Source organism: Phascolarctos cinereus, unplaced genomic scaffold (genome assembly GCF_003287225.1).
Source record: "Phascolarctos cinereus isolate Bilbo 61053 unplaced genomic scaffold, phaCin_HiC Scaffold_9;HRSCAF=440, whole genome shotgun sequence".
Classification (NCBI taxonomy): domain Eukaryota; kingdom Metazoa; phylum Chordata; class Mammalia; order Diprotodontia; family Phascolarctidae; genus Phascolarctos; species Phascolarctos cinereus.
The window spans coordinates 11,215,043-11,233,356 of NW_027556402.1; the positions used below are offsets into that span (position 1 = coordinate 11,215,043).

Genomic DNA, 18,314 nt, shown 5'->3' on the forward strand with positions numbered 1-18,314 from the left:
CTGAAATCTAGTAAGGGAAAATAACATACACACAAAGAAGCAGATTTTTCTTTTCTAAACCAGACCTGTGATTTCATCAGTGTACTCACCTCTTGGTAAGCAACTTGCTCTACTAATGCTGATGCCAATCTGTACCTTCTGCCCTTTACATATTATTAGAAAGCATTCTGGGCCCTGAGAGGTTAGTTGTCATTCCCAGGACCATACAGCCAGTTTGTGTCAGGATGGAACTTGAACCCAGGTTTTTCTGGCTCCTAAGGGCAAGCTCTTTATCCCTTCTTATCCTGGTTTTAATGATTTTGTTTGTGCAATGGCTTTGCAATTCCACATAACCAAAAGTAATCCATTCTCTTCCTTTACATATATTTACATGTGCATATGCATATGTGTGTACATGTATGTGTGTATGTACACACACACACACACACACAGAGTAATACTGAGGAAAAAGAAGAACTGCTAGGGGAATCACGGAAGTGGTCTGCATACAGACATGTGTGAATATGCGTACATATGTAAGAGATATAAAAAAACTTGCTGATTAAAGCAAATATGCAAGGTCATAATAAGCACAGCTGTTAAATATCCTACTAATAAAAAATTAATAAATAAAATTCTAAGAACTAATGGTATAAATTAAGAATTTCCACATAATAAAAGCTGACTTTTGATTTCATGAAAGTACATGAAATAGGGGAAAATTTAATCAGTTGCATTTATAGACTTAAACACACCGTTCAGTTTTAAAAAAAAGGGAAATTCATATACATAACACCTATCATCTCCAAACAATATTTAATATTAAATTTTAAAAGCATTTAAACATTCACACACACACACGTACATAGGTTAAGTATCTTCCTTGAAAGAAATGACTAATAAATTTTCCTTGTATGTAAGATGATATTCCATGAAATATATATTTAAAAGTCTGATAACTTACTTTACAAGAGACTATAGAGCAGCATTTGGTTCTCATATGGTTTTTCATAATCAACAAACAATAAGGGAAAGGAGATTTTATATTCTCTACAACTTTTAGTTAAATTACGGGATGGTAAAGATGTGATCCATTGTTAAAATACTGCTCATAAAAGCTTCCTTGGTCCCTACAAATACCTTCACTGACAACGCCCTGGACTTGTGTACAGGTAACTTTCATGATTTTGTATAGGTGGGAGAGCAGACATAGGTTGGTAGTTACTGATGTTCTTTAGGTGCCCCCACCTCCTTTCTTTTCTATTACTAGAGTCTGATTTCTTTCCCTTGTCAGTAGCCTGGTCCCTCCATGACCTCTCAACTTTATCACCTCCCACATGGTTTACTGGCAGCTGTTTCTATCTGGTTCTCCTTTGTCACATTTCTACCTTCTCTAGAAGCACCTGAGGGTTTAAGGTCCAAGGCTGACGGGTGATCCCTATCTCTGATAATGAAAAGAGTTTGCTGAAATGCTTTATATAAATCTTTTCCATTTTCTTCTGTTTGTGTTGATTCATTTCTATCTTTGAATGTTCTTGACATGACTCTGGCTCAATTTGAAGTTTTACAAAGTTTACTTTAAATTCGTTTTATCCTCCACCCCTTCTCTCTGGGTGATGTTCACAACTCTTCATCATTTTTCTTTGTAAGATTTTATGAATGAGTTTTATAAAACTATTTTAATTGGACACCATATCATTTCCCCTCTCTAAAAACAAAGTACTGTCTCCTATCCACACATCAAGATAACTTCTGGATTCTTTGAAAAATGTAATAACAGAACTAACCTGGCAAATGAGTCTCTGCTAATAAACATCAGAGGAGGTGTAAAACCAGGAACTATACACTCTTCTCCAGGGGTATTTGCCACTGTGATGACAGAGGAGAGCCAGTTCAGTCTGAGTTAAGGAGGAATCACCTGTAGATCGTGAGGGACTCTAGATATTCCTATTTAGGGAGGATATGGTGTTCACTCAAGATGCTGTATAGCTTTCAGGAAAAGATCTATAATCAACATATAACCAAAGGAGTTTGGTCCATGAATCTGCAGAGGAAAGACCAAGATGGAGGAAGAATGCCTACTGCCCAGATTTCAATGGTAAATTTAACAGGACATTCTACACAGCCTTCCTATAGGCATGTATATTTGGGACATAGTACAGATGGACAAGCTAGACCTGCAGGTGAAAATAAGCAGGGTGGAATGGTGTGCTCTCAGGAAATTACAAAGCTCTACTACTGACCCCAAGCTTCCCCTGAAAGCAGAGACCCAACTTTCCAATAATAACATTTTACGGTTATCATTATCTAGCTAGGTGACCCTGAGCAGGTCACAAATCTCTATCTGCTTCAGTTTCCTCAACTGCAAAATGGAGAGAATAATAACAGCTATCTCCCAGGGTTGTTGTGTGGATCAAGTGAAATCAAATAAGAAAATATTTGTGAAGTGCCTAGAACAGTCCCTGGCACATTGTAAGGGCCTAATAAACGACGGTTTCTTTCTCTCCTTATTGGTGTTGCTCTATTGCAACAAAACGTGGAACAGAATTGCCTTTTAAGAGCTAAAGATGAGCATCACATCAAGTGCTATGAAGAGGCGTTTGACGGGTATGATCTGGCTGCAATACATGACCACACAAGGAAGACTCAAGGACAGGAGTAAAGATGCTATTAAGGAATTTTGTAACAGGAAAAGAAAATGGCCTGGTCACAAGGTAAGAGGGAAAGATGACAGATGGACAGCTAGAGTGACCTGGTACCCTTAAGATGTCAAGAGAAAGCGAGGAATGCTTCTAACATATTGGGTAGACCCCCTGTGTCATATTTTTTGGGAGAATATGACAAGAGTCCCAAAAGATAGGTAGTGATTTGCACTACGGAAGGAAATTCCCAAGCCAATAAGATCACATTCACTGGAGTACTTACTTAGTACTTACCACTATATTACTGCCCTGGGAATCTCAGAGCAATGGCAAAACATACTACTTCATTTATTGTACTATCACAGGAAGCATTATTAAATACTTTAAAAACACAGGAAACATTACGAAAATATTTTTAAAAGAGCAATGGGACACAACCACAAAAACCAAATTATTTATTTCAAAATAAGCTCAAGTTTGTTTGGATAAACTTCAGATCCTAATAGAGCTGAATGGTCTCATAAATAGAACGTGGAATCAGAACTGATAACCATGTAGTTATTCATGCAAGTTAAGCCCTATCAAACAACTAACAAGGACTGAGAGTCAATCAGTCCAGAGGTATTTATTAAGTGCTTACCATACACCCTAACTATGCTACATGATAAAGATATAAAGAAAAAGACAAAAGTCCCTGCTTTCAAAGAGTTTATAATAACAACAGTATCATTTCTTCTGGAAAAGGTGCATCAAATTATTTTGCTATTGACTCATTTGCTATCCTTATGACTCCCTACAAGAAAACTCCCTGTCCTGGCCACAATACAGTACAATAATGGGTGTTGTGTTCCCTCACTAAAATGCAATCTCTATAAGGGCAGTGGCTGTCTCAGTTTTCATTTTTATATTCCCAGTGCTTAGAGTACAATGTCTGGAACATAGGATGTGCTTCATGTTTTTTTTTTTAATCTATCCATCCATCCATCCCCATATCCATTCATTCATTCATTCAAGAACCAAGTTGACCTAGACTATGCTACCACCTCTAGGCATTCAGCAACTTCTCTGCTTCCTCAAAATTCTACAGCGATTTAAAAAAATATTACCTATATGCCACTTACTTTTACACTGTCTTGTATTAGAGTTAATTATTAAGTACTATATGTCCAGTCTTTCTCACTAAAACATATGTTCCTTGAGGGCTAGCATGGTAGGACAGTTCTCCGTAGTCTTAACAGAGCCAATTTCCTGACAAGCACTAGATGAAACTGAACTAGCAATCACAGCATGTTCAGAGAAGTAAAGAAAAAAAGACTTTAGCAGAAATAATCTCTCCCTCGCCCAGCACTCACAGTACTCTTACATTCTCCTTTGTGTTGCTCAGCTATGTCTCACTTTCCTACAAAAGGCAGCACAAGGGTAAACGTATTACATCATAGGTGGTGCCACAATGCAGAGTGCTGGGTCCAGAGTTAACTTGGGCAAATCACTTAACCTCTGTTTGTTTCAGTTCCCTCAACTGTAAAATGGGGATAATAATAGTACCTACCTCCCAGGGTGATTGTGAGGATCGAATGAGATATTTATAATGTGCTTGGCACACAGCAGGTGCTATGTAAATGCTAGTTACCATTAGTGTTACTATTAGTTATTACTGAATTTCCCATGGTGCATAAAGTTGGAGGTAGGAAGAGTAGCTAGCAAAGTAAAGAGAAGAACATATCAAAAAACTGTAAAACAAGGAGCTGGCCTACATAATTTGTAAAGTCCTTACAACTCTAAGACTTTATAACTATGAGAAAAACTAAATTAGTTCAAGGTCAGGAGCATAATGGACTCCAGGGTCCTGACTGGAGCAGCAATGGAGATAACCATGAGACATAGTAGGGTGGAAAGGAAATCTTTTGTAGCCAGAAATAAGCTAACTGGCTTTAAAAGAAGTGGGAACAGTTAAGTGACTGAAGATTCTAATCAGCAGCAACAAAAAGTAATTCTGATTATAAAAATTTTCAAGTAAAAGACAATTGTAGAAAGAAATCATAAGTATAGTCTGTGTGTAATATAGCTAATGCAAGGAGGAAAGTTGCCCTTAAATGAAATCACAAGTAAGGGCAAGATAGTAGTACATTTTCCAGATTCATTCTGTTTTTAGCTTCTGTGATGTTTTGTTTGTTTTGGCGGGGAAGGAAAGTTCCAGAGGATACAGATCTATGGCACTACAAATGATCTGGATTAAACCATATTCATTCATGCTTAAAAAGTTAATAAGAAGGCTAACAAATTAATAACTATCACCATATTAAGTCTGGTCTGAATGTAAAAGTGGGACTTACTGGCCTAATGTCTCCCTTCTTAAACATTAAGATCAAGACATTCTCCCATTATTACGTAAAATTACTTTAAGTAGGTGTTAAGATCTATATTTAAATCTGTTCCTTTCCAAAGAAACAGTGAATAGTGAAACCTTGTCTCCGTCTATGTCCAAACAGCCACACTACAAGAATCAATATTAGAGAATAAAGTAGAAAATAGATTCCTTAACACTTGGATATTCCCCAGTAATCCTTCTCTAAACAGGGCTCCTTTCACCATTAATATCAGGTCACTTCATTGAAACTGTTCTCTCTAAAATGATCAATTATCTTAATTGACAGACCTCATAGCCTTTTCTCACTCCTGATCTGTTGTGATCTCTCAAAAGCATATTTCACTGTTGACTCCTCTACTCTGGGTTTTTTTGATACTGAGAATCTTGGCAGTTCCCGTCTGACCACTCCTCAGGCTCCTTTCTGAACTATTGGGACCCTTGTCCCAAATCCTAACCGTGGGTGTGTGTGTACGTCAAAGCTCTGTGCTGGACCCCCTTTTTTCTTCTCTCTACACTGCCTCACTCAGAGACTTATAAGCTCTCATGATTTCAAGTCATCTACACAGATGACTCATATACACATAATGCCTTGTCTCTCTCCAAAGCTCTCATCCCACATCACCAATGTTGATTAGACATTTCAAACCAGATTCCCGGGAGGCATCTCAAGTGCAAGACAGCCAACACAAATACTCATTCCCCTCAATACACCCACCTAAAAAATCCATCCCGACCTGCGCCATATTTCCAGTCTTATTAAATGCTATTCTTCTTCATGATCTAGTCACACTGACAGAAGACGAAAGGAAGATGGAATATTAAATGTGAAGAAAGGATCAGGAGTAAAAATAAAATCCAGGCACTGGGTCACCTTAAAAAAAAGATTTAAGTTATGAAAGGAACATAATACTGTGTTTACAGAAGGAAAAGGATATTGAAACTGAAAAGTTCTGCATAGACAACATTAATACATCTAGGATAAGAAGATAAATGGTCGAATGTGAAAAAAGCTTTATATCAAATTTCTCTGATAAGAGTTTGCATCCAAGATATAAAAACTATATATGTATATATGTATGTATATGTATATATACATATATATGTATATATATATGCACACACATATATCTATACTACATATATATCTACATATACATACATACATATATACACACACATATAAAAGACTACTAGCAATTCATGGTCAAAGGCTATGAACAAATAGTTCTCAAAAGAACTTCAAAGTATTCACAACCACATTAAAAAAAAAGTTCTTCAAATCACTAATAAGAAGAAAAATGCAAATCAAAAGAACCCAGAGATTTCACCTCACTCTCTGCAAATTGGTGAAAATGACAAACAAGGGAAAGAGTCAATGGAATAATGATTAGAGGATGAACAGTGAAAAGACAGGCGCATTAATACACTGTCAGTGAAGCGGCAAAATGGTACAACTATTTTGGAAGGCAATTTGGAATTATGCAAATAAAGTGACTAAAATGTCCATACCCTTTGAACTTGAGACTCCATTCATTACTGAGCTTATACCCCAAGGAAGCCATTGATATGAAAAATGTCCCCAAATAAACCAAAATATTTACAGAAGTACTTTTTGTGAAATCTAAAAATTGGAAACAAAGTAGATACTCATCAATTGGGAAATGGCTAAACAAACTGTGGTACATGAATGTAATGGACTATTCTACACTGTAAAAAATTATGTGTGCAATGAATACATAGAAACCTGGAAAGATCTATATGAACTGAGGCAGACTGAATTCTGCAGAGACAAGAAAACAATATGCACAGTGACTACAACCATGTAAATGGAAAGAATGACATCTAAAAAAAAATCAAAGGTAAACGTAACAAAATTACAAAGGTCAAATGGGATTCAAATAAAGAGATATAAGAAGACACCCCCAACCTACCCCTTCATGGAGATAAATGGTCCACAAGGATTATATACTACATATTACACATCAGACTTTCTCAATAAACTGACAGGTGTGCTTTTTTTTTCTTCTTTTTTCCTCTCCAAAATACACATGTCATATGAGATGGTTCTCTAGGAGGGGGAATGGGAATGAGTGTGATACATAGGATACTGTGGAGATGTAAGAAACAAATATCAGTAAAAAAAATTATCTTAAAATAACACCCTCCCCCCCAAAAAAAAAGAATTAGAAAGGAAACTGACAGCTTGTCACAAAAGGTGCAAAACCTTGCCCAAGCAACAAATTCCCTGATAATCAGAATGAACCAAATGGAAGCCAATGATTCTCTAAGAACAGGAAATATGAAAATAAAGTCAAAAGGCTGGAAAAAATGAAGACCATGTAAAATATCTCATAGCAATAAATAAATGAATGAATAAATGAATGAATAAACTGACCTGGAAAGCTGATCAAGGAGAAAAAAAGTGTAAGAATCACTGGACTATTTGGACTATAACCAAAAAAAAAAAAAGACACCATATTTCAAGACATCTTAAAGCAAATGCCCAGATCTCTTAGAACCAAGATCAATGTGGAAAAAGAAAGAATCTACCAATCACCTCCTGAAACAAACCCAAAATGAAAATGCCAAAGAACATCACAGCCAAAACTCCAGGGCTTTCAGGTAAAAGAAAAAATACTGCAAATAGACAGAAAGAAAGACTTCCAAGCAGTTAGGAGCTACAGTCATGATCAAAAACATGATTTAGCAGCCACCACCATATAGGAGCAAAGAACTTGGAATATGATATTTCAGAAGGCAAAGGACATATTCTTTGCCTACAGCCAAGAATACCTAAGCCAGCAAAACTGAGGATAACCCTGCAAGGGAAAAAAAATGAACCTTTAATGACACAGATGACCTTCAAACATTCTGATAAAAAGACCAGAGCCACAGAGAAACATTGAGGTTCAAACACAAGAGTAAAGGGAAACATAAAAAGATAAACGATAATAAAAGATCAAACGAGGATAAACTGCTTGTGTACAAATACGATACCTGTGTCCCCCCGAACCCTATCATATCAGGGTTCACAGACAGCATCCAATTAGACGAGGCCTGGGAGTGTTTCTGTTATGTCTTGATCTTAAAAACAGAAAGGGGGGGGGGAAGAGACCAGAAATACACTGAGCAGGGGAAGAAGAAGGTTAAGGGGAAATGCTCTCAAAATCAGGGTGCACAAATTGATATCTATACAATCAAAGAGGAAGGGGTTGGGGAAGAGGCTGACTTTTGAACCTCCCTCTCATCTAAACTGTTCAAAAGAAAGAACATACATACACATGCATACACATACACAGCTGGGGACAGACATACACTTCACTCAACAGGGAAAAAGAAAGGTGTGTATCAGGAGGGCAGATTAAGGTAAGGGTTAGTCCTAAGAAAAATAAACTTTAAGGATGTAGATCTTCCTGAGATGGCAAAGATTGGGAATCTGAGAGAGTGCCCCAAATTAAGGACTAGATGAACAAGTTGTGGTATATAAACATGATGGAATACTATCATTATCATCATTAAGACCAACCAGTATTCCAGAGGACTAATGATGACACACGCTTCCCACTTCTTGATAGAGGTAAAAAGCTGAAAATAAAAAGTTATACCACAAAACAAACTTTTTCCTGCAATCCCCTCCACCATGACCACCAAAAAAAGTTAACCTGATAATCAGGTGTCTTTTTATCTTGCTGATAACACTTTAAAAGTATATGCTTAATAGCGGAATTCCTAGGGGCTGCTAGGTGGCATAGTGGATAGAGCACTGGCCCTGGATTCAGGAGGACCTGAGTTCAAATTCAGCCTCAGACACATAACACTCACTAGCTGTGTGACCCTGGGCAAGTCACTTAACCCAATTGCCTAGCCAAACAAAAAAACAAAACAGTGGAATTACTGGGCCAAAGACTATGATTACTTTGCATCTTGTGTGAGAAAGAGTAAAGAGGTATAGCTGGACTATAGAGTGTGAAAAAGGGTGTAATGTACAATAAGGCTGAGAAGGTAGACAGGTGTGTAAAAAGCTTTGAACGGCAAAGAGAAAAGTTTCTATTTGATCCTGGATGCAACAGGGAGACAAAGGCTGGATGCACAGATCGGAGTTTCAATGTCACTTTTAATTTGCATTGTTAGGCTGCTTTCAGGAGTGGTACAGTGGAAAGATCACTGGATCTGGCATCTGCAGCAGCAGGATCGGATGCTAGCTGTGACACTTCGATCTGTGTGACCTTGAGTAAGTCTTGCCACTTCTGGGGTCCTTAGTTTCCTCATATATACAATCTTGGGGTCTGGACTGGATGATCTTCAAGGTCCCACACACTTCTAGCTCTACAATCTGAACATAGTTTATATACTTGGAGGAGAGAAAACTATTAACATTTTGCAAGAAAAATGGTAGAAGGAATACCAACACAGATGAAACCACAAACCAAAGCCTAAAACGGGAAAACAGATGCAAGGTGACATCAAATTATATACACATAACCAGTTACACTCTTTGTAGCACACACTTAAGAGGAAATAGAATCCATTTAACTCATGTCCTATTTTAATTTCCATTTGCTCAAATGCGAAACAAAAGTAGGGTTTTGGGCTGATCCTGTGATTTCATTAATAGTAGGGTACTAGTCAGGTAGAATACCAAAGTTGTCTTCTCAGACTGGAAAAGTGAAGAGACTATGAAGTGATTAGCTTCCTCTGTCAACCAGGAAGCAGAAATGATAGTTTCACACCCAATAAATAAGGCTCACCTTATCTTCTGAGAATGGCTAACAACTACAAATCATATGTGGAAAAAAAACACAAAAATAGAACCTCTGAATGACAGCATCAAAAAATTATTTTTGAAGACATAATGAACCATCATTAATGATCAAAATATCCGTACAATGATGTTACAGATGCTTTAAAACCTAAGAAACCAACACTAGGAAAACAATAAGCCAAAGGAACTGAATATTGGTATAATTACTGTAAGTTCCCTATATTTTTCCAGATTGTCTATAGATTCAATCAGTCAGTAACATTTAAGTGCTTACTATATGCCAGGCCAGACTCCAATTTAGTTACTTCAACAGACTAGTAGCTTCGGAGAAAGTTCAAAGACAAAGGAAAAGCCAAAATTAGTTCACAAAAAATAAGTCACTTGAAAAATTAAACTTTAATTTTAGAGAATACTGAACAGGGAACAGTTGGCCATGTCAATATCTTATTCAAACTGCATTTTTAAAATCAAAATTGAACTTTTAATTTCTGGCTTAATCTTTACAGATTTTCTTCACTACTTTTAGAACCAGATTACAACTTTAACCCCAAGTGTGGCTCTCAGCCAAGTAACACCAGCAATTCGGCCCTGATTTTTATTGTACTGTACTACTTTACAGATGAAAAGCCTAAAACTAACAGGTTTTAAATCTTGCAAATTTAGGTCCATAGTACCATATTAAATTGATTTGTATAATAGCTCATATTTATAAAGTTGTCTTAAGGTTTGCGGAGTACTTTACATTTGTTATCTAATGTGAACTTCATAACAGCCCCGTGAGATAAGTTTTACCAATGACTGGGAGGTTAAAGGACTCACAGCTAGGATATGTCTAAGATCAGCAGATCTTCCTGACTCCAATCCCAGCCCAGCACTCTATCCACTACACTACCAGCAGGCTGCCTCTATGATGTACGGACATATACTTGGACTTAGAGAGGCTGCTGGAAGTGTCTGTCTTTCTCTCCTCTTCCTCTGTGTCCCTCAGTGTCTCTCTCTGTGTCACACACACACACACACACACACACACACACACACACACACACACACCTTTATCCTATACCAATGAATGATCCACAACACAACTTCAGCTAAACCCTAGTAAACTCTAGTCATCTCAGGATACCATCCTCTAAACTCTTCATTCCAGAACACTAGTTCTCTACCACTTCCAAGACAACTCCATCATAAACTGGCCTAGCCCCTTCTCCAAACCCCTCCAAGAATGCCTGTCCCATTCCTTTCTTATCCAGGAGTACTTCTGACCCATGAGCTATCAGAACACTGCTCCCTATACTTTTCCTATTATATGTTCTTCTCTCTTATAATATGTATAACATAGCTTCAAAGTTTACACACACACACACACACACACATATGCATATGCATATATATGTAGTTATTTCCTCCTATGGCCTATGTACTTTTTTTTTCTTTTGGCTAGGCAATGGGGTTAAGTGACTTGCCCAGGGTCACACAGCTAATAAGTGTAATGTGTCTGAGGCTGCATTTGAACTCAGGTACTGAATCCAGGGTCGGTACTCTATCCACTGTGCCACCTAGCTGCCCCTATGGCCTATGTACTTGTGACAAAAATGCAGAGCAATAATAAGAAAAAGTTCACGCAGGCTTTTTCAAAACCTTAATCATCTTGGTGTAGTAGGAAGAATGCTGGATTTGGAGTACAGAGAGCTGGCTTTGAAATCCTGCAGCCTATGTTTATAATTGTGTGTTCATAAGCCTGGTTTCTTAATCTAAATAAAAATTAAGGTGTGGAATAAAACAGAACTCGCCCCACAGGACGTCTGTCAGGATCAAGTGCAGTACTTGTAAAGCACTCTGCAGACCTCAGAACATCATCGTTACAAATTCCTGTTGTTGTTTTCATTACCATTACTACTACTCTTAGACAAAGACTTCTAGGACAACACAGGAGGAACCCTTGAGAACCACTCTGCCCAGCAGCACATGTCACCAAAGAGCCGACAGTTTATTTACAACCGTCCCTTGGCTCTCTAATTTTCCATCTTAGCTCACCTATGGCTCTTCTCCCTACCAGTGACAAATACGTGCAGACAGGCCCTTATCCTTAAAAAACCTTCACTTGATTCTATCATCCCTTCAAGATATCATCCTATAGGGCTCTCCCCTCTCTTCAGCTAAATTAGAAAAAATTGGCTCCACTCCCTGCCGCTTCTTCCCTCATTCGCTTGTGATATGGCTTCTGACCTCGCTGCTCTCCAAAATGACCAATGAGCTTAGTTGCCAAATCAAAGGGCCTTTTCCTCCTGCTGCCTGACCCTTCTTCAGCACCTCACACTGCTGAGCTCCCACCAGGCGCACATTCTTCCCTCCCTTGGAGGACTTTTCCTCCTCCTGCCTTGTTGGGCCTTTTGCTGAATCATTGTTCACCACCAGCCTGTGGGGGCAGATACACTCAGGATTGTCCTAGGGCCTTTTCTCTGCTCTCTCTACACACTCCCTTGGGAGCTGACAGCTTTCGTGGTTTCAACTTCTGTCAGCTCCCAGATCTCCACATCCCAGCCTCTCTTCTGAACTCCAGTATCCCATAGCCAACCATCCTTTGGCTTCTGCCACTGGATGTCCTGGAGGCAATCCAAATGCAACAAATGTACAAAGAGATCTCAACTCTGACCCCAAACCTCATATTCTTCTGATCTCTTTCTGCCGAAGGTGCCACCTTCTTTCCAGACAGCCAGACTCCCAAAGCTCAGCCACATTCAGTATTCAAGTCGTATCAATTCTAGTTAACAAGCAAGTACATATGTACTATATACATTAAACATGCCCAGTACATCTTGCTCTATCACCTTTTCTCCATTCACAAGACAAGACACCTAGCTCAGAGCCTCATCAGCTCCCCTGGCCTACTGCCCTCAAGTCCCTTCTCTCTTTAATCCATTCGCCACACAGCTGCCAAACTATATTCCTAAAGGTCACTCTCCTGCTCAAGAAGCTCCAGTGGCTACCAACTGTCCAGGTGCTTCCTACAGATAAAATATAAAATCGCATTCGACATTTAAAGTCTTTTACGATCCAGCCTAAGCCAATCTTTCTAAGCTCCTTATTACCTAAGCTTCTTCCTGATCCCCTATCTTCTGCTGCCTGTGCACTGTATTCAGAGTCTCATTATCACAACTTTGCAAAGGCAACCCCCCACCCTCCACGCCTGAAATGTTTCTCCCCTTTCGCACCACCACCAAGGCTGCCATCAACTCTGATGGAGGCAGCCCCAGGCCCTGAACACGAAAGCCCTGAATAAACAGCTATGCCTCCCCACACCAGGAGTCCTGCTGCCAGCCCAGCCATTGAGGGCAGAAATGGCTCACCTGCTTCACCACCACCAGCAATGACTGCTGAACAACTTCTACCAATAAGAGCCTTGGGAGGGGCAGAACCCAGGTCCCCAGTCCTGCTTCCAGGCTAGCTTTCATAGCCATCTGAGTAAATAACTCCCGTGAAGAATGGGTCGGGCCATCTTCACCAACTGCCACACACAGGGCAAGGCCAGCTGAGCTGAAGCAGCACAGCCCCCAGGGGAGACAGGAGGCAGCATGTGCCAGGCGAGTCAGACCCTCACCACCACCATGAGTCCTCAGACCCTGATGGGGACAAGCAGTGATTCCAGCCCAGAGCCCTCAGCCATCCTCCTGGGTAGCAGCCCCTGAGAGGCTGCAGCCACAGCTACCGGAGATCCAGAAAAAAAAAGATCTGGCCACCAAAGTCCCTGACCATCAAATGGCTCAACATCAGAAACTGACAGGATTTTATCAGTGGAAATGATGTCAGAGAAGCACTTCAAAATGCTATTCATTCATTCATTCACTCCTACCTCATGGAATCCTTGTCTTTCTTCAAGAAAAGGAAGACTTCACAAAATCAAGCGCCAGCTCTTTTACAGGAAGGTTATGTTGGCACCATGCTGCCACCCTGCCACTCCACTCATCTATTCTGCTTACAATTTGTATTGAGGTTTCTGTAAGGCAGTGTGGTATAGTGGACAGAGAGCTCGGGCCTCTGGGCAGGTCAACCTGGTGACCTGTGTGATCCTGGACAAACTGCCTAACTGCTCAGTCCTCCAAGTCAAAGGCGTCAAACTCGCCCCCCTCAAGACTCCCCAGTGTGATCCCAACCAGATTAATATGTTCTTGAGAAATGTTTAACAAAATAAATAAAAATACAGTCAAGCAGAAATAAAAGTACATTTTTAAATTAAGTCACCAGGCGCACTGTAAGAATCCTTACGTACAGTTTGGTGCACTTCCAGTGTCTGCCACCACTGCTCTAAGCAACTCCAAGACTCTAAGTTGGAGAGAAGACGCCGACATAGATTAGGAGCAGGACTTTCCTTTGTCAACGAAAACTCAGTTCCTGTCCTAACTACGTACATGCATAGAAAGTAAGCTCCTTGAAGGCAAAGACTGGGTTTGGGATGTTTTCTCTTTGTATCTCCAGTACTTATCAAAGTGGCTACCACATAATAGGTGGGTACGTAATAGATGCTTGCTGAATTACTTAACAATGGATGCCAATAAAACCAGTCTTGAGTCAAACCAACCACAAGAGGAACTCTCTACTCTTAGTTAAGTAAAAAGGGGCAGAGAAGACTTTTACAGAACTTTAAGGTGGTTTTTTTTCTTTTGCTGTAAATATTCAATATCTGAAGTTGCTTTCAAACACCTGAAAGGAAACGTACTTGTTTGACCAACTTGACTTGGCAAAGTACGATTTAAACTTTCATTATTTGGGGCCAAACCACAAAAATTACCTTGGCGGACTATAAGGCCATCTCAAGTTCTTCTTCACTTAGACCAACTTGACGATGAAGTAAAATAAGCAAACACTGAAAATATCTTACTTTACCATTTAGGCAATGAGAAAGAACCCCAAACACACAGATACCATATAACCTTCTTGAGATTCTCAGGAGTCAACATTCTCATTAAAGAGAAATCAATTCCTTAAAAGGATAACAGTTGAAACAAACAATAAATGCACTCTCCCAGAAAAATCCGTTTCGGTCCAGCTACTTTCTTCTCCATGGCAGAACACTCCCCTTTCTAACCAAAGGTTCTCATGAAAAATTATAAATTCACACAATCTTCTTCCAAGCTAAGACTAACACGTAACCCAACATGTGCACTTTGTTATCAACATATTGTTTTGGCAAATCAAGCTGAATGGTTCAGTTTCATTCATTATTTTGATTACTTTTCAAAATAACAGGTTATCAACTAAAACATAGCTAATAATCATAGTACCTTCGTTTATTATCTAAGGCACATTTGTGTTTTCTGAGTGAAAACCCGAAAACACGTCCAACATCATTACCTCTTAAAGGCTTCGGCGGGGTTCCTCTCACATTCCCCAGGCTGTAAGAGGTTTTGCACAGCTGGGTCCCTTAGCTTGTCCTCATATCCCTGGATCAGTCCACTGTGGCAGATCTGGGCAACCAGACCTCGAACAAATCCTCCAACGCACAGTGTGTCCGAGTCTTGGGCTTTGCAAAAATGAAAGGCCAGGGCTTGTCGATGTAAACCCCTCTGCAAACTCGAAGGTGAACTTGGCCACAACAGCTCGGTACAGAGAGCTGTCTTCCCACTGCCCGGCCCTCCTACCAACAACACACCCCAGGCTGCTCCTTTCCCAGAGACAACACTAGCATTATTCCCCGGATTCACAAGGGATGGGTTGTTGACAGCACTGTTACAACAGTTAGTCTTCTCCTGGAGGCAATGCTGGAGCTTGTGGAAAACCCACTCCCTACAGTAAAACTGCTTGCCCTGCAGCAGGCTGGTCTGAGCCATTTTGCAGGCTCTCTCTTCCCAAGGACTGGTCATAGCGGACTGGCCTCGTTCACATTTGCTTAAACTGGAGGGTGCAGACAGACAGACCTTTAGCCCCTCTAGGTTACACGCCCTGCAAAGGAAGCTCAAAGCCGAGTCCCTGCTCCACGGGTCTCACAGAGCTAATGAGCCAGAGAGCTCCTCCGGCAGAGGTTTCATTTTATTTCCGTCCTTTGTCTTGCCCAGCAGATAACAGGGTAGTTTAACTGTTGATCTGATGAAAAGCTGTCTGGTCCCAGCACTCCATAAGACTTTTCATATGGCTCAGTAGGTCACAGAGCTGCATGGCTACATCTGGAATTTATAGACATGGTGGATGGTTCAAGTGTAGAGATGAGACAGACAATGCATCCGGAGCCGCTCGCGCGGACGGACGCCCGGTCTTCGGGCGCACCCCAAGTGCCTTCCGGACCGCGGGGAGGGGGGCGGCGGGCGCTAGCGGAGCACGCAGGGAGCCGGGGCCGAGCGCTTCGGGGGGACACTAATGACAATCTCACGGGGCGGCTCGGGGCGTCCCCAGGGCCCGCCGCGGGAGCCCCATGGCAGCCGAGATGTCGGGCAGGGGCGCAGCGGACGCACGGTGGGGGGTGTCGGGCCGGGTCTGGAGGCTCACATGCTCCGGCCCAGGCTGGAACACAACAAAGACCCAGGCGGGGGGCTCGGGAGCGCTCGGGGCTCCCCCGCGGAGTCGGGACGGCCCCCGGCGCGGGCGCCACAAAGAGCCGGCCCCGGGGGGGGGCCTTGCCTGGCTCCTGCCCCGCCGCCGCCTCGGGCTTTGTGCAGCCGGCAGGCTCCGGCCGAGGGCGGCGGACTACGGGGCCCCGGCCCGGCTCCGGCCGGAGAGTAGGGGGAGGCGCGGGCCCGCGGGGGGAGCGGGAGGGAGGCCTCCTCCGCCCCGGTTACCTCGGCCGCCGCCGCCGCGCCGCCGCCTCAGTCGGCGCACGCCCCGACACCGCGGCCTCCTCGCCGCCGACCCTCTTCCGAGCTCCTGGCCGCCGCTAAAGCAACCATGCCTCTGCCCGCGTCCCCGACCCGGCCCGGCCCCCGAGCGCACAGCGCGCCCGACCCGACCCGGCTCGGCTCGGCTCGGCTCACCGTAGTCCCGCCGACGCCGCCCGGCCTCCGACTGCCAGCCTCCGGCCACCCCGGAGCGCGAGCCCGGCCCGGCCCCCGCGCGCGCCGCCGCGCCGGGCCCGGCCCCCCAGTGCCTCTCCTCGGCACGGCCCGGCCCCCAAGCGCCTTTCCTCAGCCGGGCCCCGCCCCCCGGAGGTTCTCCTGAACCGGGCCCCCACTCCCTGCTTTTCTTCTCAGCTGGGCCCGCCCCCGGCGCCTCTGCTCGGCCTGCCCGCCCCGTGTCTCTCCTCGGCCAGGCCCGCCCCCCGGCGCCTCTCCTCAACCGGGCCCCAGCCCCTGGCGTTTCTCCTCAGCTGGGCCCCGCCCCTCCGAGGGAGGCGAGCCCTGCCCACCCAGTCTCCTCACCTCCCCTCGCGCCCCTCCCCTTCCCTCTTCTCCATCGAAGTGGAGTCCTTCTCCTCTTTCTTCTACCCCCCCTCACCTCTCCGGAACCACACCCTCCCGGTCCGCAGCCTGGCCCCGCCTCTTCTACCCTCTCCGCGACCCCTGCCCTATCCCACGTTGTCGTCACCGCCTCCTTCTTCTGGGCTCCTCCCGTGCCCGCGAGCCACGCCCCACACGCCCACCCTCGCCTTCCTTCCCCTCCAGCTCCAAAACCCCGCCCCTCCCTCACGTTCCTGGGCCACGCCCCCATCCAGCCCTTCCCGCTCCGAGAATCCTTTCTTCCAGCCAGACCCTTCTCCAGCCCCTCCCCTTCTGGGCTCTCTGGGCTTTCCACCTTCCCAAATCTAATCCCCCTCGCCCAGTTGGGGCTGCCCCCCCAACCTCTCTGCTAAAGCCGGGGGATTCTCACCCGGCCGTGGCCCGAAGGCCCCTCTTTGTTCCTTTGGTCCAGGCAGGGAAGGGGAAGGGAGAGCCCTGCCTAACGCCTCCCAGCCCCTCCAGACCCTTCCCACGTGACTCCCCTCTGCGCTCCTCCAGACCCCCCAACCGTGCCCCCCTAGTGTTCCTCCAGAGCCCCCCCCCGCCGTGGCTCCCCTGTAGTGCTTCTCCAGGCCCCCCAACCTCCCCCAATCTTCCCTCCAGCCCCTCTCAGGACTTTCCCAGTGCCTCTCCAGACATGCCTCCCCCTGACTCCCCAAAATGTTCTAAAGACTGGAGTCAGAGAACTTGGGTCAGAATCCCTTCTCTCCTCACCTTTTGTGACCTTAGGTAAGTCTTTCAAGCTCCTGAGCCTTTTAGCACGATGTGACAAGATGTATGTGTAATATTGTAATACGTAATATTATAACATATGTCATGTTATGATATATAACATTCATATATTCCAATATACACATATATGCACCTATATTCTTCTACAGATACGTAAGCTAACATTCTAGTGAGGAAATGTATATATATACACACATATACATTCATGATATATGTACATATAGGATAGAAACCCAAAAATACAAGAATCCATGTAGTTTGTGAGGAAGCTCACCAGCCTCTGTGGGGAGAGGGGGCAGGGGCAGGAAAAGTCTCCAGTAGAAGGTGGGGATGGAGTTGGGTTTTGAAGTAAATCAGAGATTCCAAGAAGCCTCAGTGAGAAGGAAATGCATTCCAAAATGGAAGAC

The 18,314-nt window shown here is 43.3% G+C and overlaps 1 protein-coding gene across 1 annotated transcript in view; it reads right to left on the reverse strand.

The window, feature by feature from the left end:
• The window catches only part of ANKRD50 (ankyrin repeat domain 50), a 63,119-nt gene extending 46,401 nt beyond the window's left edge, over window positions 1–16,718 (reverse strand). Inside the window, exon 1 of the mRNA XM_021008303.2 lies at window positions 15,104–16,718. Within this exon, the coding sequence (XP_020863962.1) occupies window positions 15,104–15,612 (509 nt within the window). The 5' untranslated portion in view covers window positions 15,613–16,718. The remainder of the gene's footprint in view (window positions 1–15,103) is intronic.
• Between the last annotated feature and the right edge of the window lie 1,596 nt (window positions 16,719–18,314).